Genomic DNA, 25857 nt, shown 5'->3' on the forward strand with positions numbered 1-25857 from the left:
TGAAAAATGGAACAAAGAAAAGAAGGATTCTTTCGGAAATTTTCATATCGGCAGTAGTGATTTGCAACATTTTTATCGTTTATTCAAGAGTACAAATAGATATCAGCAATAAAAGTACACTCGTAGTGGAAGAAAATCGATTTCGAAGTGATTACTACTACTTTTTTTAGTGTAAACTACGATTAAACATGGAAAATCTTCAGAAATGTGTGAAAATGGGAAAGGTTAGGTTTTTTTCGGATCAACATTTTTTTAAACAGAAAGGAGTGTAAAATTGATTTCTCGAGTACTAGAATGTATAGCGATCGAGTACTATTTATTTTGGATACTTTATTTGTTATTTCCAGTCATTTGAAAAATGCTATTAAACCAAGTTTAATGCTCTATTCTGAATAAACGGTAGATTTGGCACAAGGAACTAAGATCAACATTACCACCTCAGAGTAAAAACTTTTTCTTCAACTTCTACTATAATTTTTCAAACGAATTTGCCCGTTTTCATCAGAAATCGTTGAAAAGGTGGAGTAATTAGAAATTTTCCTATCTATTTGACAGCTCTTGCTGAAAGTATCATCTTTAAACAAGCAGCGCCTCTACATTTCAGTATTGCGACAATATGCCAATCTTTTTAACAATTTCTTATCAAAACGAGTGGATTGATTTGAAAAATCATTGCCAAAATTGAAAAATAAGTGGATACAAAAAAAAAACTGACACGCTTCCATCATTCTTCCGAAAATCAGATTCTTGATCGATTGTGTGAATTGTGCAAGCTTTCTCCATTTTGATTACTAGAATTTGAACCGATGCACCTACATTAAAGCAAAGACATCATATTAACAAGATATCCAGCTCGCACATTTCCCGAACAAATCATTGGCAACATCCTTTTTTACAAACATGGCGCCCTCAGGCGAGTCCGCATCGAATCTTCTACATAGAAGTATGGGGAGAGAAATGTCAAATTCGTGCGCGCCAAAATAGCAGCACTGTGCACCCATACAATTGACATGATAGGTTGAATGTGATGCCGTGCGATGGCGTTGCTAAACTGAAGACTGATTTCGCTCCAAGCTGACAGGGTCTGACTAAAGTAAAGATTAGTTACATTAAACAGCTACTATTTTAAAACTATATATTCTAAACTTGAATCAATTCGTTTTAAATTTGATAATATAGGCTAGATACAACAAATTTGTAGTATTGTTTTTGAAAATTATTTAGTACGAAGATATATGATTTTTGACGAAATTTTAGCGAGATAATAATAATAATATTATTATTACTAGCACTTCATATTTAAAAAACTATTTCGTTCTGATACTAACGTAATAGTGAACGACAAGATACCGGTATTTCGAACGATATTTGCGTTCTTCATCAGTGTCTTATAAGCCTGTTGAAGAATATTTTCGTTGTTTGTCTACTTATTTGTTTGTTTTGAATCATTTTTCTGGGATTATTAAAATAAAATCGAAAAATCTGGCATTTACTATGCAGAAAACTTGAAAATCTGGTGAAATCTTCAAAATCTGGCAAAAGATCTGGTTTGTTGGAGGTCTGACAAAATGAGAAAAATCTGGTAAACGCCAGATAAATCTGGAACATTGGTAACTCTGCCTTCAAAGGCTATCCAAGTACACGCAGAGAAAAAATTGTAAATATAATCAAGTTTGGGTTTCTCGCAACGATTTTTTTTGTTTAAATAGTGACAAAAGAAAATCTGGTTTGATATAGAAAACATTGCTGCTTGAAACTACAAATTATGATAATCAGTTTTACTCAGTGGGTTAGTTTGTTTCAAACGACATTTTGATAAAAATAACAAATATTTTCCTTGTGCGTTCCTGTCAATTTCTTGACAAACAGTTTCACAGTGAATTCAATTTGAAAAATTTGTAATGAATGAACGAACTTTCGATAAAGTTCAGAATTGTTGCACTTTAAAATTAACAAACTTTCAAGTTGAAATAAATTACCTTAAATATAACTATTTCAACTAACGCTTATGTTTGCTGAAATCATACATTTTTGTTCGTTTTCAAGAATAAAATGATTTCTTTCAAACTAACTTACAAGGAAATTTCCTGGTTTATTCGTGCGGGAAAAATGCTCTGGTTCACAAGAAATAAAACTATGACGGTTCGTTTAAATAGTAAAGTTAGTTGTATCTTAACACAAATAAGATCATAGATAAATAGATCCAATTTTTTTTTCTTGTTTTGAAGATATAGCTGGATTGAATCAACAAGGACATGGCTGATAACATTAACTCAACTTTGGTTGACATGTAATAAATAGTTAGTTCATTTCAACAATAAACTCAGCCGGAACATATATATTTTTCGTTTGATTATACCAAAATTTTGATTCAAATTAAACAGAGATTAAGGGAGAAATTGGTTTGTAATAATCATGATCTAGCTTGAAATGAACAGAGATCAAGATCAAAAACCTACTAACTGTTTTGTTATTTGAGGCATGCTCAATTTCTCTGCGTGTATCACACATTATCAGATCCGAATGAATTCCGAATCGGCGAATCCGAATAAAACTCAAATCGGTGAGAAACTTTCATTCCGAATTTCATGTGGAAATCTTAGTGAATTCCGAATAAATTCCAACTCTAGTACAACAACCGGTTCCGAATGAATTTCGCCTTCAACCTGTTGGTTCGGCAATCTATCGGAATTGATTGAGAAGATGCGAATTGTCAATTCGTTTTCTTCTTATTCTTTTCTGTATTTTATTGCTTTCGCGCTAATTTTCAGTTTATTTCTAAATATTTTTTTATATAACTGATAAATATATGAGTCTAGCTAGCTATATTTGTCAGACATTTTTGCCTGAATTCTGCCAGAATTCAGGCAAAAGTCTGGCTACAATGCAACAACCTTTTTCTGGTAGAGAATTTCGCCTAGCGGTTATTAACGGTTCTATTTCTGTCAGATTCTTGCCATACAAGATTGGCAGAATCGTTTTGAATCGGTCTTAGATTATTAGCTTCTTGGTTTCATTTTTTTCGATTAAAAGTACATATGAAAGCAATAAGTTATTACCCTTCATATATACTAATTATAGAAAATGTTATTGCCAATAACATTGCTTTCTCAATACCAAATATATACCCATATTTCCATCTCATTTACCTCGATTCGTTTTTTGTATGTACCTGCGGGATTGACGAATATCAAATCACGCGTTTTTTTTTTTAGAACGGCCAATAAGCCACCTGTCAACTTCCACTTTCGAAAGAAATTGCAAGTGAGCTATGAAAAATAGAGTATTAAATTTAACACCAGACGAAAGAGAAACCTTTTCTCTGCCGTTTACTATTATTACTTACTCTCAGCGAGTGCCGAATCATTCGAAATTACTCTTCAAAGTGAATGTTGATGGATGGCTTATTGGCTGTTCTAAAAAAATAGGCGTGAAATGAAGTCGTCCACTTTTAAAATCAGTTATAAACGGCCCTCACACGAGCATTATTGTTGCCATTTTTAATGACAACTAAAGTAAAGACATTCCAAATTTGTATGGAGAATTCATCATTACTTATCCTTACACGTTAATTGAAAATGACATTACTTTTTAATAATGACACTATTAATGATCGTGTATAGAGAGACCTATAGACCATTTAGAGCTTCATTATTAATTCCAGTAATGTTAGTCACCTGTCAACATCCACACACTCTCATTGAACATAACTCAAAATTAAGTGACACACTACTCAAGCTCATAAAAAGTGCACGTATTCTAAACTTGAGTTACCCACCTACCTATTTGAGTTCCTTGCACTCAACATAAACAAATTCTTCTCCGGAAATGTTTACATACCAAATCCATAATTGAAGTCATTCTTCTTTCTTTTAAATGAAAAGCACAAAAAATTGATTCAAGCCCGTTTCCTGTTAACCGGTTTGAAGTCAAAATTGAACGATTGAAAACACAAAAGTTCTATTGCAAAAATCTATGATTGATGATTCATGATTTCAAAGACCGGATCTAGAAACGGCAATGAAAAATGACGTATTCGTGCATTCTGCAATTCGATAAGAACATTCCGAGAATGAAAAGGCACTGAGCTGCAAGAAGTATTAGTTTCACTCAAATGTTTAAAAACTCTACGCTTACTCTGATGTATGCATAAATGTGAGAGCGCTCATGGCCTAAGCAAATTTTATTCAAATCCATACTCAAATTTTGACATATATATTGTTCCAGTTTATAAATTTGAGTAATCGCTACTCAAGCCTCAAAGCGTGTGCACTGAAAATTATTTCTACCTATTTTTTGAGGAGAAATCACTCATTGTCGAGCTCTTCTATAAGCTACCCAAAATTAGGTCGTTTGAGTTCATCGGTAATCACTCGTTACCCAAAATTGGGGAGATGCACTTTAGTTGATTTTGGATAGGTTTTGACCAAAAACTAGGTAGCGGCTGGTTAGAGTGTGCACGAACCACACGCTTTTTGAACATAACTCATGATTTTGGCTTCGATGAAGAGTCACTTCCGTCACGAAGCTTACCACTCCTGCTAATGTGGCGTAAAAAAATCACATAAAAACACAAACCAATACATAAACACGGAACCATCAAAGCTTTATTCGATCTTTATCTTGATGTTCACTGTTGACCACGTGATAATCACCTCGGGCGTCACCGTTCTGTGCCTTTGCCGTCCGTTCATCCATGTCACGTGCGTCCGGTGGACTCTTGATGATACAGTTCAATATCAACGACAGCAAACCAGTTAACAGTCCAAAACATACTACGGCAAAGCTTCCGCTGTATCCCAGATGGGAAGCATTCAGCAATCCTTTCAGTTTGTGAACTTCATCTTTAGGCATATGGAAGCTACGGGTAAACCAAAATACGGGTATGTATGATCGTGGAGCATCCTGATACAATCTGTAACGGTAAATGGTCATTAGGTTCTACTCGAGCTAGATTTTTCAGGCAAGCTTACGCAATATCCGAGTATTTCTGTAACAAAACATTAACCTGGAATCGAATCGACGCATTCAGAACCACACCGGTAGTGGGCTCAATAGTAAAGAAAAACTGATGTTTATCTCGGTTCGGACTGAGACCTTCCATCTGCTCCCGATAGAAAGGATCCGCTAGATAGAAGTGCGGGAACGACATGTAAAAGGGAGCCCCCAGCCGACACTCCGTAATATTGATCATACCGGAAGGCATAAATTCGCCTCCAAAATTACATTGGTTCTCGGAATATAGGGACCCATTATCCACGGTTCGTTCACTTCCCACAAATCTGTAACCCGTAACACCGTAGACGTCCTCCTCGCGTTCAAACTCGAAGGAAACCATTCGACACATTTCTGGCGTAAATATTCCCAACGGCCGATCTTTGCGAATCTTCGTGGGAAAAATGTCTCCCGTGAAGCCTCGAAACTTCCCACAGTCTCCGTCGGCGAAATCCGCTTTGGTTCTGTAATTCCACACCCGTATTAGTCCATACTGACTGCTATCGTCCTTTCCCGAGTCCATATTGAAGTGTCCGTATGCATTTTTAGACGCGTTGATGGTATGGAACCAGCTGAACCGCCCTTCGAACGGAATATCCTCTCCGATGAAGCTCAGGATCTCCTGCGCCCGGTCAATCATCGGTTCCGGGTAGCCCTCGAACAGAAGCTCACGGGCCGTCCGGGTTACGAATATATCTTGCCGGTAGCTGAACAGAGCAAACGAAATTGCCCGTTGGGCTGCGTAGCCCCAGAACCGAGCCCGATTAGCGGCCGACAGGGCAACCATGTTGATACTGGTGATTTCGTCATCTGGCCGGGCGGTGCTGCTTCGGTCATTTACCGGCGTGAAGTAGCTTCGCCTCCGGAAGCTGATGGTGGAGTTTTTCGTGTTGAACCGAACGTCCACCTTTTCGGAGGATTCTGTAAGTTAATGGAAACTTTGAGTGTACCAGAAATTTGAACAATTTTGGACAATTCAAAATGGAATACCTGAGAAAACATATGGTCCCACCTCCGCGAAGACGGGTTTGATGGCTTTGTTCTCCAGGAAAGCATCCGCATTGGTCCAGTTGAAAAAGGTAATTTCCCATGTCAACTGAAATGGTGGACGCTTCCAGAGCTTGTAGGCTTTCGATGTAGGATTGAGTTGTTTTTCCTGCAAAAGAATGAGTTAAGATTGTATGTTATCTGTCGGAATTTGAAATTAAAATGGGCTTTCATTGCATTCGATTCGATGTGTTGACTGCAAGCGGAATTTATTTGCCTCACGCGCTACGGTGAATCACGTTTATGAATAAATCTCATGAGCATTTCATGCATCAACGGATTATCAATATGTCGTTAAGCAGAACAAAGATGTATATTCTAGGCGAATAATAATAATAATAATAATAATATAAAATTGAAATTTGAAAATTTTTCGATAATCGTAGACTGTACGGATAGTGACAAATGAATATTTTTCCAAATCATTTGGGACTAAACTCGATTTGTCTAGAAGTTCTTAATACAGAATAATGCGGTTTTTATAGAGCAAAAAATACAGACCGCGTCGTTTTCAAAAGTCTTCTAATATTGACGAATGTTTGCGGAAAACATAAGGTTCAATTGAAACATAAGGTTTGTTGAAACTAGGTTCAAAACTGGGTTCAAACAAACGGTTTGACAGCTGTTATGGTGGAAACTGGGTTAGGTTGCACATCAAGCGAAAACGTAATAGAAATCGGATTTTTCAAATCTGTCCAGCATATTGATAATCTGTGAAACACAGATTAATGGACTATTTACATCTTTCCGGCACAGTTCAGTGCCAGAGCTACCATATTCACAGATTTTTCTGTAAAACCAAAGATTTTTTGCCTATTTTGACACACAGATTCTGTGTCACAGAACACAGATTTCATCAAAATTTACAGATTTTTATAAATATTTTAGAAAAATGGCAGATTTTCAAAATGTTTTTTACAGATTTTGATCGAAAATATGCAACACAGATGGTACACAGATTTTCCAAGTTGAAACTCAGATTTTAAATTGGCAACTCTGTTCAGTGCACGGACGGTACACCGATAAAAACTTGTACGATCGATTCATAAGTAAATTTCACTTCAATTTAATATGCTTTTTTATTTCAATACATAACCAACGCGATTTGTTTAAAGATTTTATGTGTAAATTCACAAGACCAGATTATTTTCCACTTAGCTTTGATGTTTTTTTCCTCTGGATGTGACCTGTTTTGCTATTGAATCAAATTATATGTGTTAAACACTTAATTTTCTAGTGGAAGTGAGTACAGCACAAATGTATATGTAAAACACTTGATTCGGGCAACTGAGTTTCAATTGAAATCTATATGGAAAACAATGTGACATTCATATGAAATTAATTGAAATTTATTGAGAATCTAGATGAACCGATGTATCTTATCGTTTTGATGTGCATTTCAGATAAATGTTACATGGTTTCCTTTCAATATCAACAGGTTTTAGTCTCATTCTGTGAGTTAAGTGTATGTTTTCATGAATTTCATGTGCTCTACAAGCAGTGATAGTTCAAATGCTTTGCACATAATGCTAGCGTGCAAATTATTTTCAGTGTATTATTCTTTCACACGATTCAATTCGTGTATTCACACTTGTCCGGCTCAGTACCGACACGTAACGTTGGGACAAGCAGAGATGCCAGGTAAAAATTACACATATCTGCAGACAGGGTTTCAAAGGTCTGTAAATGTGAAAAAAAATCTGCAGTCAGCAAGCATGCTTTGCTAGCAGCAATTTCTCTATTAAGTATGACACGCAAAACTGATTTGGCGAGCAAAAAATAAAGTCGCGGCAATTTCGAAAGTCTGTAAATTTGTCTGCAAAAAACTAGATTTTCAAAAGTCTGCACAACAAAACATGTCTACAGCACTATGTCCGAAATCTGCAGATATCCAGACAAATCTGCAGATCTGGCATCTCTGAATACACGTATTGAAAAGTGTGAAATTATATTGGGGTCCGTGCACGGCACTGAACAAGATTGGCACATTGTCGCAAAGCTGATTTACCGTTAGCGACACCTGCCAATGAAAAATGGAACCAAGAACCAAGAATTTTTTCGGAAATTTTCATATCGGCAGTATTGATTTGCAACATTTTTATCGTTTATTCAATAGTACAAATAGATATCAGCAGTAAAAGTACACTCGGAGTAGAAGAAAATCGATTCCAAAGTGACTACTACTACTTTTTTTAGTGCAAACTACGATTAAACATGGAAAACCTTCAGAAATGTGTAAAATTGGGTAAGGTTAGATTTTTTCAGATCAACATATTTTTAAACAGAAACCAGTGTAATGTTGATTTCTCGAGTACTAGAATGCAAAGCGATCGAGTGCTATTTATTTTGGATACTTTATTTGTTATTTCCAGGCATTTGAAAAATGGTATCAAACCAAGTTTAATGCTCTATTCTGAATAACCGGTAGATTTCGCACAATGAACTAAGATCAACATTACCACCTCAAAGTAAAAACGTTTTCTTCAACTTCTACTATGATTTTTCAAAAGAATTTGCCCGTTTTCAAAATAAATCGTTGAAAAGGTGGAGTAATTAGAAATTTTCCTGCCGATTTGACAGCTCTTGAGTGAAAAGATGCGCACTGAATTGTCAATTCGTTTCTTTCTTATTCTTTCCCGTTTATTTGTGTTTTCGCGCTGATGTTGTTTATTTCTAAATGAAAAATTTATATAACTGATATATTTAAATTTAAATCTTCAAGTTTTTCGGATATACAGAACTAGTAAATAACCAGTTCTTCTTAGAATTCCAACATAAACTGTCGAAATTCGCTGGAAATGAACCAAAAAGTTCTACCTTAGTCAGCATCATCCATTCCTCTAGCTGGCTGGAGTGTAATATATTGGCGTAAGTCACAAAATTTTTACACTAACACATTCGTAGATTGAGTGAAATCTCAATGACATTTATACTGTCACGGTCAATCGGGTTAATTGAGCACCCAACTCAGGCGAAAATTCTAGCACTGAACCGATCGAGCACTGCAAAATCATGCAGTCGAGTAAGAATTCATTGCTCATTCCATCATTTCGATACCCTCTTAGAAAAAAACGTTCAACGGTGGTCCTTCTTTGGTCCAAAACGTTGGATCTTTGGTCCAATAAAAGTCCAATCAATCGTTCAACGGGAGGCCAACACGGGACCTGCGTTTGCCGATTTTGAAACAGTCCGTTGAACCAACTGCCATTTTTTTTTCGTTCAACAAACCCGGCGAACAGAGGTCCATTGCTGAGCCATTTTTAACATGAGGAGTTGGAGCCCCGTTGGACTACACTGAAATGAAAATCTTATTTATATTCATTAGATTTGTCATATGAATCATATGCCAAATATAATTCATAGAAATTATATAGAAACTTATAATTTTTATTTAATGTGTACGTCAAATCTAAATGGACGTTATCATAATGAAAGTTATAAAAATATCCCATATAATTTATATGGAAATCCGATGAAAGTCGTGAATCGTACTGCTTGAAGCTGAAGGAATAGTTGTGTCCTCGATATTCGTCAACTTCTCCAGACCATTTTTTTCAGGAAGTTCCGCATCTCAATGTAATTTTAAATCGCTGAAAAAACAGCTCATCCAACTTCGTTCAAGGATATGCGTTAACGGACCATGAAATATATATGCGGTACGTTTCATTACTCTATCTGTCTAGTAAGATTCATTTTTTTTATTTTCAGTCTTGGGATCTCACTTGTCTTTAGCAAATATCATGAGGTGCTCCCTTACCGAACGGAATACTAGTATAGCTTGAATCCTCAAAGAAAAGTAGTAGTTTGCAATTATCTACTACTCGTATGACCTCCATTGAAAGTTATATATATATATATATATATATATATATATATATATATATATATATATATATATATATATATATATATATATATATATATATATATATATATATATATATATATATATATATATATATATATATTATACTTAACTACCAAAAAATACCATATGTATATATGAACCTATCTAAATAAATTCGAAGTGAATATAATATGCGCTTCATAAATTGTTCCAATGTATGTTGTGCGGATATCTAGTAATGGTTATAAGACGCGCCAATAAATTTGACTCAGACTGGAAATTTCATTCGTTATATGGAAATCCTGTAAAAATAATGTTAAGAAGAGTTTTATGTTTCATAAGATTATCTCATATATTTGACATGATGTTGAACACATCTTGTAACTATTACTGGAAATGCTAATAGTGCAAAATCATTAGAATATCATATAATGTGAAAAAGAAAATTTAGCTCAGTGTAGTTTTACTGCAGAATTTCTGAAGTTTTTTCCACTTATTTGTTTAAACTAACAATACATACCTGCACAATATTTATACTTCACGTAGAATAACAACAAATTTTCTTTCTATGTAAAGGTAACACCTAATTTTCACACTATTTTTGCAAAAGAAAAAACAATAACAAACCGTTCCAGCAAATTGAACGAATATTTCGTGCAATATGTCGTTCAACAAGCGCTCGAAAACCAACAAAATTGAACGGCCTGCTGAGAGGGTAATGTGGGAAGTCTCTAGATGTTTAACTTTTTAGGGAAAACATAATGACAATATATTTCCGGTAGGGCGCTTGATAGTGCCGAGATCTTGCTTTTGCTCACGTAAATGTTCCCGATTTGCTTTGTTTTTATGGAAAGAGGTTATGAATGAACTTATTAGGCTTTCTGACAGCTCACTTACAATCACAAATGCAAATGTTATAGGTTTGTTTTCATCAGGAAACGCATGCATTAAACACAATTTAAACGATCAATCAACTTCGGTCGACGTGAAGATTAATTTATTTATTTTTTAGCCGAATGTTGCTCACGTACCCGACTTGAAATGTTCCGTGAACTTTGACGTAGTGTCCCTTCATATCAATTGCTTACAACTAATGTTGTTGTCCGTAACCGTTCCATGCCTGTGATAGTCGCCTGATGCTACGTGTGAATTGCTTTCACATATTGTTTTGTTTTCATCAGGAAACGTATTAGACACCCATTTTGCACTACGTATTAGCCACCGTTCATTTTTCATCGGGCATAGAAACCTCAATACTTCACGTAGAATAACAATTAATTTTCTTCCTATATTAAGTTAATACCTAATTTTCACATTATTTTGGCAAAAGAAAAAAAACAACACACCGAACCAGCAAACTGAACGAATATTTCGTGCAGTATGTCGTTTAACTAACGACCAACAAAATATAATAGCTTGCTGAGTGGGATTGATTGATACGATACACGATGACGAATGGACAGGTGGCGAAATCGTTCTACGTGTCTTTTGTGTGGTTTTCATTTTTTTTCGGAAAAATAGGAAGATGTGAAGAAGAATAATATATACATCGGCCGTTGCAGGATCACGCCCGGTTGTAATCACCGAGCACAAAGTTGTTTTTCAAAATTTTCAAGACGGAAATACTTGATAACTTGTAAATTACAAGTACATACCCGAAAACACCACATCGTAGCTCCGCAATAGAGTTCTAAGCCATGTTTGGTTCCGATGTTTATATGCAGCGATAATTTGTGAGACAGCTACAAACACAATCATAACGGCTAATCTCGTTAAATTTCACGGCTTTTCCACCCAGTGGTGTAATGATGCCTTTCTCATTAACATTTCATTAGAATCGATGCAAGTTCCGATGAAGTTTTTGACAATATTTTTTCCAGAGCCGAAACAAGCTTAAATAGTTATAAAATTTGCCTTGAAAATTTTGTGCTTATCTGTGTGGTAAATTTTTTGACTATTCAAATGGAGTCTTTTACACTAAAATTGAACCAAACGAAAACCTGTAGAATTCGGTTGTGTTTTGAAAGCGTTATAAGTTTTCGTTCTCCCGTACACGCTATACGAAATCGAACAAATCACGCTGTGTGCTTAGCGGTTCCGCATCGTCATTTTGTATGACGGTTTCAAAGTTCTGACACTCATCGCCACACTATAGTTTAGGAAAAGAAAGTCGGATCTAGATCGAACTGCACAGTATCTTTTAAGACAACGAGAGCTTCAATTTGAGGGGGGTGGGATCTAAGTTTGTGAAAATGGGTCCAGTCATCTTAAAGGAAAATCGAGTGCATTATTTTGATACAGACAAACACAGAGAAAGACATTTTATATTCTCGACGAACTGAGTCGAATGGTACATAACTCTCGGCTTTTCGGGTCATGATTAAAAAGTCGGGTTTAACAATCCTCAAAAGCAAGACATAAACAGTAATGTTTCTAAAGTTCATGAAATTTAAATATATATAATTTTGTTTTAATTTTTGAAAACAAATGATGAACAATTCAGTTATAACAGAAAGACTTACTGAACTGATTACTGAATTTTCATTGAAAAACGGCGGTGCTGTTCGAAAACAGAAAAAAAAATTTATAACTAGTTCAGTGAGGATTCAATCAAACCAGATTTGTTACTGTCAGCATAACGATGGAAAACATTCACTGTATGGTTCAGTAAAGTAACCGTTTGTCGGTTACTTTGATCAACTAAAGAACTATTTTAACCGTAAACAAAACCCAAAAATGTGTTTACAGTTAAATTAAGATCAAAACACGGACAATAATCAATTAAATTCTTTGATACCTCCACAAATCAGATGGCTATAGGTACATTTATCCTAAAAACATGGTAAGTGATCGCGAGAAACGAAGAGAGAGACGGTGTGTGTTTTTTTATCTGGCTTTTTTTCTACCAATCTCTTGCTTTTGTTCACAGCGGGGAACTTCCACGGACAACTTTTCTAATCTATAAAGCTATCGGGCTGAGGTAGTTGCATTTATAAACTAATTGTAGGGTAACAGAGGTATTTTGGCACACATTAGGATTGACTTTATTTTGGCCTTCTTTGTAAAAATATCCACCAAATGTTGTAATATCTTTGGAAAATCCTTCCGCAATAGGTAAGTGATTGTGATTAGCTTCAAACTGATGCAACATGGGTTACTAAACTTCAACATGGGTTACTTAAAGCCATAAAGTTTGTTCGGTGGGCCAAAATATATGAAGTGGCCAAAATACCTTCTGTTACCCTATATCATTATCGGTGCAAACTTATATACAAATAGAGGTTGTCAAACCACATCTAATTTAAAAATAATAAATCTTTTTCTCTCTTTCTAATACATCGTCACGAAAGGATAATAATAGTGATTGGATGTATTTTGACAATTTTAAATTTTGCATGAACAATATACATTCATAGTTGTCTATCTTGAAAAAAATAATAGAAATATTAGATTCTAGAAAAAAATGAGTAGTGAACCCGCAACTCTGTGCGATGTCGGATCAATTTCACTTAGCATTGGATACTTCATTATGCGAATGACAACGCGTCTTTTATTGTGTGCGATAATCATTTTATGGGTTGCTTCCCTTGTAACAAATTGCAGTGAGGATTCCCCTGTTCTTTGGTTTTATAGTAGGTGAGTATGCAGAAACGAATGCGATCTGGGTTTTTTATACTGTTGTTTCTTGACGAGAGTTTATGGAATTTGATTTTGTGAAGTGGGCAATTTACAAATTAATTTCCATGGCATCACATTCTAAGAGAAAATTAAATCTAGTAAGGAACGGTATGGTTTGACTGTTGAATAGATACGAAACAAAATTGAAGTGGAACTTTCATACTGTAGCTTTTTTGGTAAACATGTTGCAGTTGCAGGACAGCACAGAATACATGCTGTTCTTGGTTTACCACTAGCTACACTTCCTGATTTCACAATAAAACGCATCCATTTCCAACGTTTAACCCAGATTCGGAATCTACACCAAGCATATTCCGGTTCGCTAAATAATTAACACCGATGACGAATGAAACAAATTGCTGGCTGCCACTTTCGTGTCAGTCCGAGCGTTAATCGCTCAGCATCGGGATCGCGTCCAATCGCTGTAGGTGCATTCTTCGAGGCGAACGATCAGCAAGACTAATGAAGCTGTAATTAACTGGGTCGTCGTTAGGGACGGAATTGTTGGGATTTTTTAAATCCACAATTTATCCAACCCTGCGCTAATTAAATGCGCCAGAATGTTGGGAGCAGGTTGCGGGTGTAATTTTCAACCAGCTTCCGGATAATGAGCTGAGTAGGTTAATTTTCGATGCATTCGTCAGCCTTCCACACTGGCTGTCGGCTAAAAACAATTGTAAGTTCTCCGAATCCCTATACATTCTGGAGTAACAATTCTCGATTGTAAGTTTAGTACAAGTGTTATGCCATAACAAAGCGCGCTACCCATTTTTACCGATCAAGTCAAAGTTTGAGTAGATAGCGACCTAATTTTGGATAGCTTATAGAAGGCTCGGCAATGAGTGATTTCTCCTAAAAGATACGAAGATTTTCAGTGTACTGAATCCTATTGAAACTCAGAATCTTTACAGGACGGGACTCGAACCAATAACAACTGGATTGTAAGATCTGGCTGGATTTGGAAAAAGGCTGGAATCGTTAAGAAAATAAACATCGATTTGCAAACAAGAGCATTTTTATATACACACATAATTTTTTTCACTAAATCTCGGTAAAATAATTGCCGAGATTTGCACAGCCGAGTAGTCGGTAATCATCTCGGCAAAAGATAAAATTGCAGAGTCTCGGCAACCTCAAGTTTGACAAACGTCGATTATTACCGAAATTGTCAGCAAAAAGTTTACTGTACATTCGGCAAAACTTTTACTGTATGTTCAGCAAGAGGAATTTACCAACATTATCTAAATGACGGAATGCGCAATGAATTCTTACTCGACTGCATGATTTTTCAGTGCTCGATCGGTTCAGTGCTAGAATTTTCCCCTGAGTTGGCTGCTTGATGACAGTGACATTATAAATGTCATTGAATATTCGCTCATTTTATGAATGTGTTAGTGTAAAATTTAGGCGACTTAAGCCATTTCACTACACTCCAGCTTAAGGGATGGATGATGCTGACTAAGGTAGGCCGTTTTGTTAATTTCCAGCGAATTTCAACAGTTTATTTTGGAAGAACTGGTTATTTACTTGTTCTGTATATCCGAAAAACATGAAGATTTAAAATTGTATTTTCAGTTATGTAATGTTTTTATTTACAAATAAACTGAAAATCAGCACAAAAACGTGCAAAATCGGAAAAGAAGAAGAATAAGACCAATTGACAATTCAGTCCGCATCTTTTTACTCAATTCCGACAGATTTCCGAATCAACCGGTTGTAGGCGAAATTCATTCGGAATCAGTTGTTGCACTGGAGTTGGAAGTGATTCGGAATTCCACATGATTTCCACATGGAGTTCTGACTGAAAATTTCTCGCCGATTCAGAATTGATTCGGAATCCATTCGGATCTGATAATGTGGGTATGAGATATATATATTAAATTATATATTAAATTCGTCTGATATTACTACCAGTTGTGGCATCCCGTACACACTTAAAACCGGTTATCGGCTCGGCATATTGAAATGCTGAATTAGATCGGCAACACGACATTTTGCTGATTTGCTCAGTAATCCACATGCTCTTTTCCGAAATTCGTTATAGTAACATTCTGATATCTCAGTAAAGCGCATACTTTTGCCGAAGTTTGGCATAATATTATGCTGAACTTGTAGTAAACAAAAAATATGCTGAAATCAGTAAATCCGTTTGCCGAAATTTCGAACAGTGAGTTGGCTTTCACCGGAACTCGGTGAAGCACTTGTCACCCAATGTCTCTTTTCGATTTTGCAAAGCACCACGTCGCCATTGGACGTGGAGCTGGAAAACATAAATTGGAAGAAGGACAAAGATTTTTATATTTCGTGACAAGATAAGTGAACTGAAGAACTACTTGCTTTGCAAATATATCAGGTGTACAACTTTGCTTCCACCGTTTTTTTTCCAAAATTAAAAGCTTGATTGCGAAAAAGTGCTTACAGATGTATTATTCAAAGTATTGTCCGTCGCTAGCGACAACTTTCTTCCATCTTTCCGGCAATTTTCGAATCCCGGCTCTTCGAAGGATTGAAAATGTTGACCTGCCAGGCCGTGTGCTATCGAACGGAATAGTTGGAAGTCAGAAGGGGCGACATCTGGGGAATACGGCGGGGGGGCAAGACTTCCCATTTCAGCATTTCCAGGTACTTTTTGACCACTTTTGCGACGTGAGGCCGAGCATTGTCGTGTTGGAGGATGACTTTGTCATGTCGCTCTTGATATTGTGGCCGCTTTTCTTTTAGCGCGCGACTAAGGCGCATCAGTTGCGTTCGGTAGCGATCTCCTGTGATGGTTTCACCCAGTTTTAAGAGCTCGTAGTAAATCACACCGAGCAGATCCCACGAAATACAAATCATAACCTTAGCGCCGTGAATATTCGGTTTCGCCTTCGACGAGGTAGCATGCCCGGGCTTTCTCCATGATTTTCTGCGTTTAAGATTATCGTATCGAACTCACTTTTCATCACCGGTTACGATTCGATGTAAAACCCCTTACGATTTTGTCTTTGAAGCAGTTGTTCACTTACAAATAGACGGCGCTCGATGTCCCTCGGTTTCAACTCGTACGGCACCCAGTTTCCGTCTTTCTGAATCATGCCCAGGGCCTTGAGACGTTTTGAAATGGCTTGCTGACTCACTCCCAACGATTCGGCAAGCTCTTCTTGGGTTTTGGCACGAATCTTCATCATGCAATGCTTCTATTTGTTCGTCTTTGAAGGTTTTTTCTTTTCCACCACCATATTTGTCTTCGACATCGAAATCACCATTTTGAAAACGTTGAAACCACTCCCGACATGTCCTTTTACTCAGAGCAGCATCACCGTAAGTTCCTGAGAGCATTCGATGCGCTTCAGCTGCTTTTTTTTTAGAATTGTAACAGAAAAGTAAAACTTCCCGCAAATGGCGAGAATTGGGCACATAAACAGACATTTTCGAACGTGAATAATACGAAAACAAGAACAACTTTAAGGGCATTATCATCTATGTATTTTGACCAGCCTCAGCCGGTACAGCTACCTATCGGAAAACGGCGGAAGCTAAGTTGTACACCTGATAATTATTTATATCTGCTTGTTTCCAGGTTGAAGCGTTGTGTAGCACTAGAAAAAATTGACTATAGGTGTGATGTTCTATTTTTAATTATTACATTTGATGTTCAATACGTCTAAGTTTTTTGCACATAAATTGATAATCACATCGAGATTGTTTTGATTCTTGTTTTGCTTAGTAGATTCAAAGCAACATGATAAAACGCCCTCTTTCTCCAACATTTGCTCCTGTGACCTATTTTTCATTCACCGGCAAATTCATGATTCAATCCTGATCGCTTTTGCCGAACTAACAGTAAAATTTCTGCTGACAAGTTCGGCACTAATTGACAGTAAATTTAGGATTGCCGAGATTCTCTGTAATTATACATTTTGCCGAGACGATTACTGTGCAAATCTCGGCATTTTTTTTCGCTGAGATTCAGCAATAAAATTTGAGTGTGTAATAACTTCTTAGCAGTAGAAGCAAACTACACTGATAAAAATTTGCACGATCGGTTCATATGTTGACACCACTTCAATATAATATGCTTTTTCATATCAATACACAACCAAAGCGATTTATTTCAAGATTTCATGTGCCAATTCACTAAGATGCGAGATTAGATTATTTTTCACTTAGCTTTGATGTGTTTTTTCTTTGGATGTTATGTGTTTTACTATTGAATCGAACTACATGTGTTAAATACTTCATTTTCTAGTGCGAATGAGTACAGCACAAATGTGTGTGCAAAACTCTTGAATCGGTCAACTCTGTTTCAATTGAAATCTATGTGGAAAACTATGTGACATTCACATGAAATGCATACATAATCTAGAGGTAACGATATATCTGATCGTTTTCAAGTGCATTTCATATAAACGTAGCATTATTCCCACCAAATATCAACAGTTTTTACACTCATTTTATGAGTTAAGTGTTCATTTTCATCGAATGCTTTGCACCCCACATTATCGAAATGACGGAATGAGCAATCAATTCTTACTCGACTGCATGATTTTTTAGTGCTCGATCGGTTCAGTGCTAGAATTTTCGCCTGAGTTGGCTGCTCGATCAACCTGATTGACAGTGACATTATAAATGTCATTGAATATTCGCTCATTTTATGAATGTGTTAGTGTGAAATTTAAGCGACTTAAGTCATTTCACTACACTCCAGCTAGAGGAATGGATGATGCTGACTAAGGTAAGCCGTTTTGTTAATTTCCAGCGAATTTCAATAGTTTATGTTGGTTTTCTAAGAAGAACTGGTTATTTACTAGTTCTGTATATCCGAAAAACATGAAGATTTAAATTTGTATATTCAGTTATATAATGTTTTCGTTTACAAATAAACTGAAAATCAGCACGAAAACGTGCAAAATCAGGAAAGAAGAAGAAGAAAACGAATTGACAATTCAGTCCGCATCTTCTCACTCAATTCCGAATGATTTCCGAATCAACCGGTCGTAGGCGAACCGGTTCATTCGGAATCGGTTGTTGCACTGGAGTTGGAATTGATTCGGAATCCATTATGATTTCCACATGAAATTCCGAATGAAAATTTCTCGCCGATTCGGAATTGATTCGGAATCCATTCGGATCTGATAATGTGGGACATGATGCTAGCGTGCAAATTATTTTAAGTGCAGGAAGGCGATTTCTATAAATCAGTTGTTTTTCAAAGAACGGCGAATCTAACATTTGACCATTTGACAACAAATGGAGAAAAACATCGATGAATATTTCGATTTCGGTTTTAAATCATATTTAGAAATTATCGTATATTCTCAGATCAATTTATGATTAGTCGATGAATTGTTAGTTTATCTTCAAAAGGCATGCAAATTTAATCACTTTCTATCTATATCCACTGGATAAATCAACATAAAAAGATTTTCGATTTGTTTACTTTATGCTTCCTGTGTGAATTATAAAGATACGCCCTTGCGCATTTTCATGAAATTGGCTGGTTTTCGCGACTAAGACAAATCTGCGAGTAATTTTATCGTCTCATTTACTATTTCCAGTAGTAAAAGGTTCGGAAACCATCTAAAACAAAGAAAATAAATAGTTTCGCCCTCCCTTACTAGCAATTGAAGTATCGCCCCGTTTGTTGTCATGAAACACGGAGGGCGAAACTTACCGAAACAAATGGAATGACAGTTTCGCCCTTCATAGTTCTTTGTATTACAAAGATTGAGATTTCTGTAGAATCCGAATTTTTAGGCAAAATTGTGGGATTTTGAAGCTTTAATTGGTGAGAGAAACTCGATTTGTTTACTTTTGTAAGATTCGCCAATCTTTGAAAAACAGCTGAAATAACATTTTCTAGTTATTGTACTTACTAAAAAGAGAGTAGATTCTCACATCTTCCTTCTGGACTACTTCCAAAATATACTCCATTTTTTCGAGTTAGCTATCATCGGAAAATTGCGTCAGAAAATAACTGCTTCCTTCCAAGCGAAAATGTGGAGCGTAAATGACAGTTGTCTTGCCGAGTTTCGGCAAAAACTAAAAACATGTTTTAATGTGACGTTTCTGAATATGAAATAACCCTAAAGTGAAACTTGTTATTTCGCTTAAAACATGAAATCAGAGTTAAAACTTGTTTTAACTCATAGTGTGAACATAGTATAACACATATTTCGAAATTTCGGCAAACGTATTTGCTGATTCCGGCATAATCGTTATTCACTGATGAGTTCAGCAAAAAGTTATGCCAAATTTCGGCAAAAAGCTGCACTTTTCCAAAAAATCTGTTAATATTTTGAACGAACTTCGTAAAATATAATATTGATTACTGAACAACCATCAAAATTGTGTGTTGCCGATCTGTTTCGGCATTTTACTTTACCGAGCTCGAGAATTGGTTTTAAGCGTGGAGCTGAGAAGCCGAGGTTTCAGTTTTCTGTTCTAGTTTTGAGAATATTAACTAATAACAATACTGCTTCAGATGCTACAGTAGTTCAATAATTCCTATTAATTGTTGACACTTCACCAGAGCCGTAGCAATTCAGTTTTTCGTGGGGGGGCAAATTTTTTAGATTAAATTTAACGTATATTAAAAAAAAGCTGCATTACATGCGTATCAAACAATCTAGATAGCAATTTGAGGCACCATATGCCTGCATATTGTACGCGACGAACGTCACTCACTGACAGCGTTTTCAAGTAAACCCTCTAAGATCACTCTGAGAGTGGTTTCGGATTCATTTCTGAGCAGGTTTCAGCAGCCATGAAAATGACAGATCGTTTCATAAAAAACGATGCCATTCTCACAGCTATCGATACAGCAAATGAGATGGATTTGGAAAAGCTGCAGCCTTTGACCGAGTTAGGCATCAAATTGCCAAATGAAATTGAGCTAAAAATTGCCAAAGAATACATTGATAAAATTCGTGCAAAAAATGAGAAATTGAACAATTTGAAGAGGCCGATAGATAAAAAAATTAAGACTGTAATACTGACAGAGCTGTATAAGGTGTGCCAAGGAATGGAAAACGTATACAACCTTTTTGCAACCATTGAAACTTTTCCGTCCGGAACGGCAGTATGCGAATCATCATTTTCGGCATTGACACGGATCATGCGGCCTCAACGTATTAGCATGTCCACTGATAGATTAAACAATTTATCGTTTCTGGCATTCGAGCACAAGCGACTGGATTTTTTAGACGTGGACACAGTCCTTTTAAGATTCAACGAACAAAAAAATCGCAAAGTGCAATTATATTAAAAAAGTGGTTGAATATCATTGTTCAAAATAATGAAAGAACTGTGAACGCAGTATAAACTATACAAATAGATCTCTTTATTGCTTTTTATTTTATAATTCTTTAATTTTTTTCCTTTCTACTATCAATTTCATATACGAGAAAAATACGTGGTGAGGCGGAAACCGCGTGGTGGGGCAAAGCCCCCCCTTGCCCCCTAGGTTGCTACGGCTCTGCACTTCACCGAGTCTTCGAAGAGTACTTAACGTCAACAGGCACACTCGTCTCAACTCGATTTCCCACGATTATTGCACCGCACTAGGAAGTTCTTGATTAATGTATTCTCATTAGTACACTTCAACGGCACCCTCATCAGCGGAGCACGCAATGCACTTTAATGAACCATGCACTGTTTATCATTTCTACTTAATCTTCCCCCGCAAATAGATACACCGAAATTGATATACAGACAGACACACACACGCACAAACACAAACCTTTATGATAATGGCATCCAAGATGTCACCCCAGAAGAGCGCAAAAATAGCGCCAATCAGAGCCAGGCTGGCACCTATCGCGGCGACGCAGTAGAATCGATTGAACCGCATCTCCAGATGTGCCAAAAATAAACCGGAATCAACGTTCAACACTACGGACGACCTCCGACGGTGGAGGCGTGGCAAGGGCGGCGAATTTTCTTCACTGGCCACGCGGACGGACACACGCGTATCCACCGCGCACACGCGCGAATGTCGCTGGCAGTTCTCGTAACCCCGAACGCGCGCAAACGCACTTTCCCCGCCGTTTTTTTTTCGCGGTGTTGGAGAACTAGGTTTTCTTTTTTCACTTGGTTTTGGGGCAGCACAATTCACAAATGCGTCCGAACGGGGTCGACTTTGTCGAGGGAATAAGCGGTGAACCGTGCGCTGCCTTTTGCTACTAAGGAAGGCTATTGACGCACCGCACTGTTGTTCTCTCTCTATCTCTCTCCCTCATACACACACACAAACACAAACACACATACTCTCGTTCTGTTTTATTCTGCATCGCAACGACTCTAGAACGCGCTCAAGATCGTCGTCGGCGTGTTGTTTACAATCGTAGCAGGCGGTATTTCTTGGGAAAGCTGTTTTCTTCACGGTTGATTAGGGGTTGTTTGGGTCGATGGAGGGTGGTGGGGGCTGGCGGCAATGCAAGGGGAAGGTCGGTTATGCTATTATGAATGGAAATTGAGGCGCAGTGTGAACTTGACGCTCGTGACGAGATTGGCGATTGAAGGGTTGCTGAATTAGAAAAAAAAACACTAGACCCGGCGGGTGGATAATCTTTGCCGAGTGACGGGTGTCAATAGCGTTGAATGCTTTGCAACTATGTAGTTCCCAGACGAGCAAACCGGTCCGGACGGATGATTGTAGGAACTGCTGACGACTGTACCAATATGGAGGAGGAATTTCAGAGCCAATCAAAATCTGGAAACTATTCTGAAAGGAAACCACTCACAAAAAGTACTCCCCCTAAAAAGTGGCTATTTTGGATGATCATACTCTATTTGGATTTGACCTTGGCTGCATGACGACACCCATCACACAGTACCGCGTTAAGCCGGATCACAGAACCGGTAATTTAAAAACCGAATCGCAAAAAAAGACAAAGATTGCTCTTGGATCGATCGTGGCAAAACTTCGCATCATCTGATAGTTAATTGACGGGATGCGCATAAGGTGTGATAAGTCGTTTTCGAAGCTCCCGTAGCCGGCGCTCTAGGGATATCCGATTGGGTACCATAGGCGTGAAACCCCCTGTGCGGTGCAGACCTTCGATTCTCTACTATCAGTTTCTATACCTCCGAAGCATGCAGTGCACTGCTAGTCGCTCGCTAGTATGCTCGCTTCACTGGAGTCGGCGTGCAGTGCAGCGAACTAGTCATCCTTGACAGTTGGGCTACCATGACAATTACTATTTCCCGTCTGAGTTCTAGACAGCAGCACTGTTCGCGCTGCTAGATCGATAGGAGAGTGATGTGCTGTCGAATCGAATCCGTTAGAACCAGAGATGCCATTTATACAGATTTATCTGTATTATACAGATTTTTACATGATCATACAGAGATCCTCAATTTAATACAGATTTATACAGATCTCACAGAAAGTAAGAAAGAAAATTTAAAGAAAAATTAAACTTTTCTGTCTGAGCTATCTTTAAGTATTTGATTCCAGTGACGAGATAAAAGTCTATCAATCAATGGACAAATGACAAATTAATATGGAAACCTGTTGTGAAATCCATTTATATTATAATTCGAAACCAATTTGAGCTGATATTCAAAGAAGTAATGGCATCATGAAACTTTACTGTCAAACTGAGAGTTGTATGACCCGACTTGACGTTGCATATTGGGTGTTGAAATTCCATGTCAAATTAAACAATTTCAAACTAGATAAATATATGGAATTACAATTCAATTGTTGTGGATAAAAAAATTTAAAAAAAACTATGAAATTTCGTCGTTGTGTAGTACAATGTATAGTTCCGATGTAATGTAAATCATATTTAATACCAATCTTATTCAGTTAGGATTAGAGTGTAGGATGTACTGCTATGTTACCTGTTTGCAATCAGCGTGTATGAAAAGCTGACCTTCCTAGCACTACTGTACCCCGGAAAGGGTGTTTACAAGGAAGTCAGAGAAAAGAAAATCATTGTACAGTTAACCTCGATCGCGTACACACGTAAAATAAAGTCCGTGCGAAAACCACGTGTCCGTATTTATTTTGCTCTGCTACAGTTGAATATTCCTATTTTTTGTTTCAATTATAGAGGTTTCAACTGTAAAGCCATTCGCCTCTTCGGCCAGAAAAGCTTTCTGATCCTATGTGCGGGGGTTGGGAATCGAACCCAGGTGGTCTGCGTGGAAGGCATCGACTAACCCATCACGCTATACTCGCCCTCTTGAATATGCTTGTGAGCGCGGCCATGACCAGGGCCGGTGAAAGAGGTGGGTACGGTGGGTAATACTACCCACTCGAAAATTCCAAAGGTGGGTAATTACCCACCTGAAATTTCGATCGAAAAACAACGGTAATATCAGTATTATTCATAACAATATGAATATTTTTATTGTAATTCGGAATAATAAATAAAATCCAAATTATAGAAGGTAGAGCAAAGATGTGAAGATATACCGCAGAAAGATGAGACTTTTTTTATTTAACAATATATTTATGAGACCTGACAAGGATCGGTTGAGCAAGCAGAAATCTTTCAGTAACTTAACTCTCTCCTTCCAGCAGAGGAGCCGAGCTTAAGCATCTCATCAATGTAAATGTGAGAATAAGACTTGAGTGTCTCCGATATACCGGAAAGTACCGATAAAGGTCTTTTACACTTTACTATCCGAACCGAGAAAAGAAGAATGCAGTAGCAAGAAAAAAGTAACAACTTCTGGTAGCTTTCACGAATCTAATAGTAAATGGTAGAAGGGGTTTATCGGAATTTTTCCAGTAGATGTTTAAGCTCGACTCCTTCGGTAAAAATTGATAGCTAAGGTACTAAGATACTTGTCTCGTCTCAGCTTCTATATTTTCACATAAATAAAATCACTCAAAATCTTTTGTTTTCTTCACCATTGTGCAAATTCAAAATGCAGAAAATGATACCAAACAGGTTTTGAACATTAATATCTCAATCATTTTGCATTGATTTCCAATATCGTTACACAAACTGCTTGAAAATATATCTACGCATATTTAATATAATTGGTGATTGAAACTTCAGTTAGGAACGAAAATCATTGTCATGGTTTCCTTTAGCAAATAAGACAATTTCGTCTGTACACGGTTTTCATAAGATTTCTGAGTTCCAATGAGTGCGTTCGCATTTAATAAAATTACTCATACAAAACAAGATTCTGTATCGAATAGACTCCATCCTTATAATGTTATTTGTCAATGACATGAACATAGACTTCAGTTGTAGTGATGACTGTCTCGTTCGAGCCAAATATTTTTCACTTGCGTGTCTTTTTCTGATCAGTAAAGGACAAGCGGTCACCGGGGGCTAGGTTATTGTGGATAAGGTGGGTGAGGAAACAGATTGCAGCCCAATTCGTTTAATATTTTCATTGACTTATGTCACGATGCATTGTCTTGGTTAACGGTGATATTTTTGTTCATTTTATGAGGCCGTTTTTTACTATTTCACACATCAAACGCATCAATAAATCAATGTACTAATCACCTTTGAAGGCACTTTCTAGCTCCAGGTAGTCGATTTTAATTATACCTCAAGCATCTAAAAACCAGACGCCATGATTGTTCAGCTACCTGTTACATTTTCGGGTGGCTTTCCCAGTATGAATGCTGGTATGACTCCTGATAAAAATAGTAGATCCATGTTTCGTCCACTGTTTCATACAAACGCATTGTGAGCGAATGCGACACCCATTTGGAAAAGATGCATAGATTTTCGTACAAGATCGTAGAAGAACTTCCAGTTCACGTGCTAACCGTCTCAGAACATCTAATCTAACGAACTTTGATTTTGCGTTCGTACATTACGATTATTAAAATTTGATTATTTTTTCCGGTTGACTGTTTCATTTGGCCACGCTCAAAATCAGAACTCCACAAACCTTTATTTTTAATGTATCCGAGTGAAGGAAATACTTCTCAAGCTAGTGCTTGGTTTGCGCTGATTTTTCCCTTTAAAAAGCAATGTTTTGTCAATACACGGATTTCGTTATTTCCATTTTTCATAAATGAATTTGTAACATCGCTTATATGTAACGTCACTTACATTCAGTGTTTGTGACGCTATTGATGTGAAAATTTGACACATGTTCTCTGAAAGTTGGTATTTTCGTAAAATGAGATTAGTTCGACATCATAAACGTCATCTCTGTGTCAGTCCCGGGACTTATTGATCAATGCGTTATGTACATCAGCGGCTGGACTGTTCATGGATTTGATTTATGCGCCGTTCGACTCGCGCCACATTTTGACCGGAGATAGGTTGTTTCTTTGTATTCAAGAAAATGCTGGATGACCTGGAACCAAAATTCTCAAAGAA

At 37.0% G+C, this 25857-nt stretch overlaps 1 protein-coding gene across 1 annotated transcript; it reads right to left on the minus strand.

Moving 5' to 3' along the window:
• Positions 1–4585: 4585 nt before the first annotated feature.
• Positions 4586–21684, minus strand: LOC131425901 (protein peste-like). Its single transcript, XM_058588178.1, has 4 exons — positions 21288–21684; positions 5986–6151; positions 4974–5916; positions 4586–4915 (listed from the first exon to the last, which is right to left on the minus strand). Exons 1-4 carry the CDS (start codon positions 21396–21398, stop codon positions 4600–4602), a joined length of 1536 nt encoding a protein of 511 aa, XP_058444161.1. The 5' UTR covers positions 21399–21684; the 3' UTR covers positions 4586–4599.
• Positions 21685–25857: the final 4173 nt, after the last annotated feature.

This window comes from Malaya genurostris, chromosome 1 (genome assembly GCF_030247185.1).
Source record: "Malaya genurostris strain Urasoe2022 chromosome 1, Malgen_1.1, whole genome shotgun sequence".
Lineage (NCBI taxonomy): Eukaryota > Metazoa > Arthropoda > Insecta > Diptera > Culicidae > Malaya > Malaya genurostris.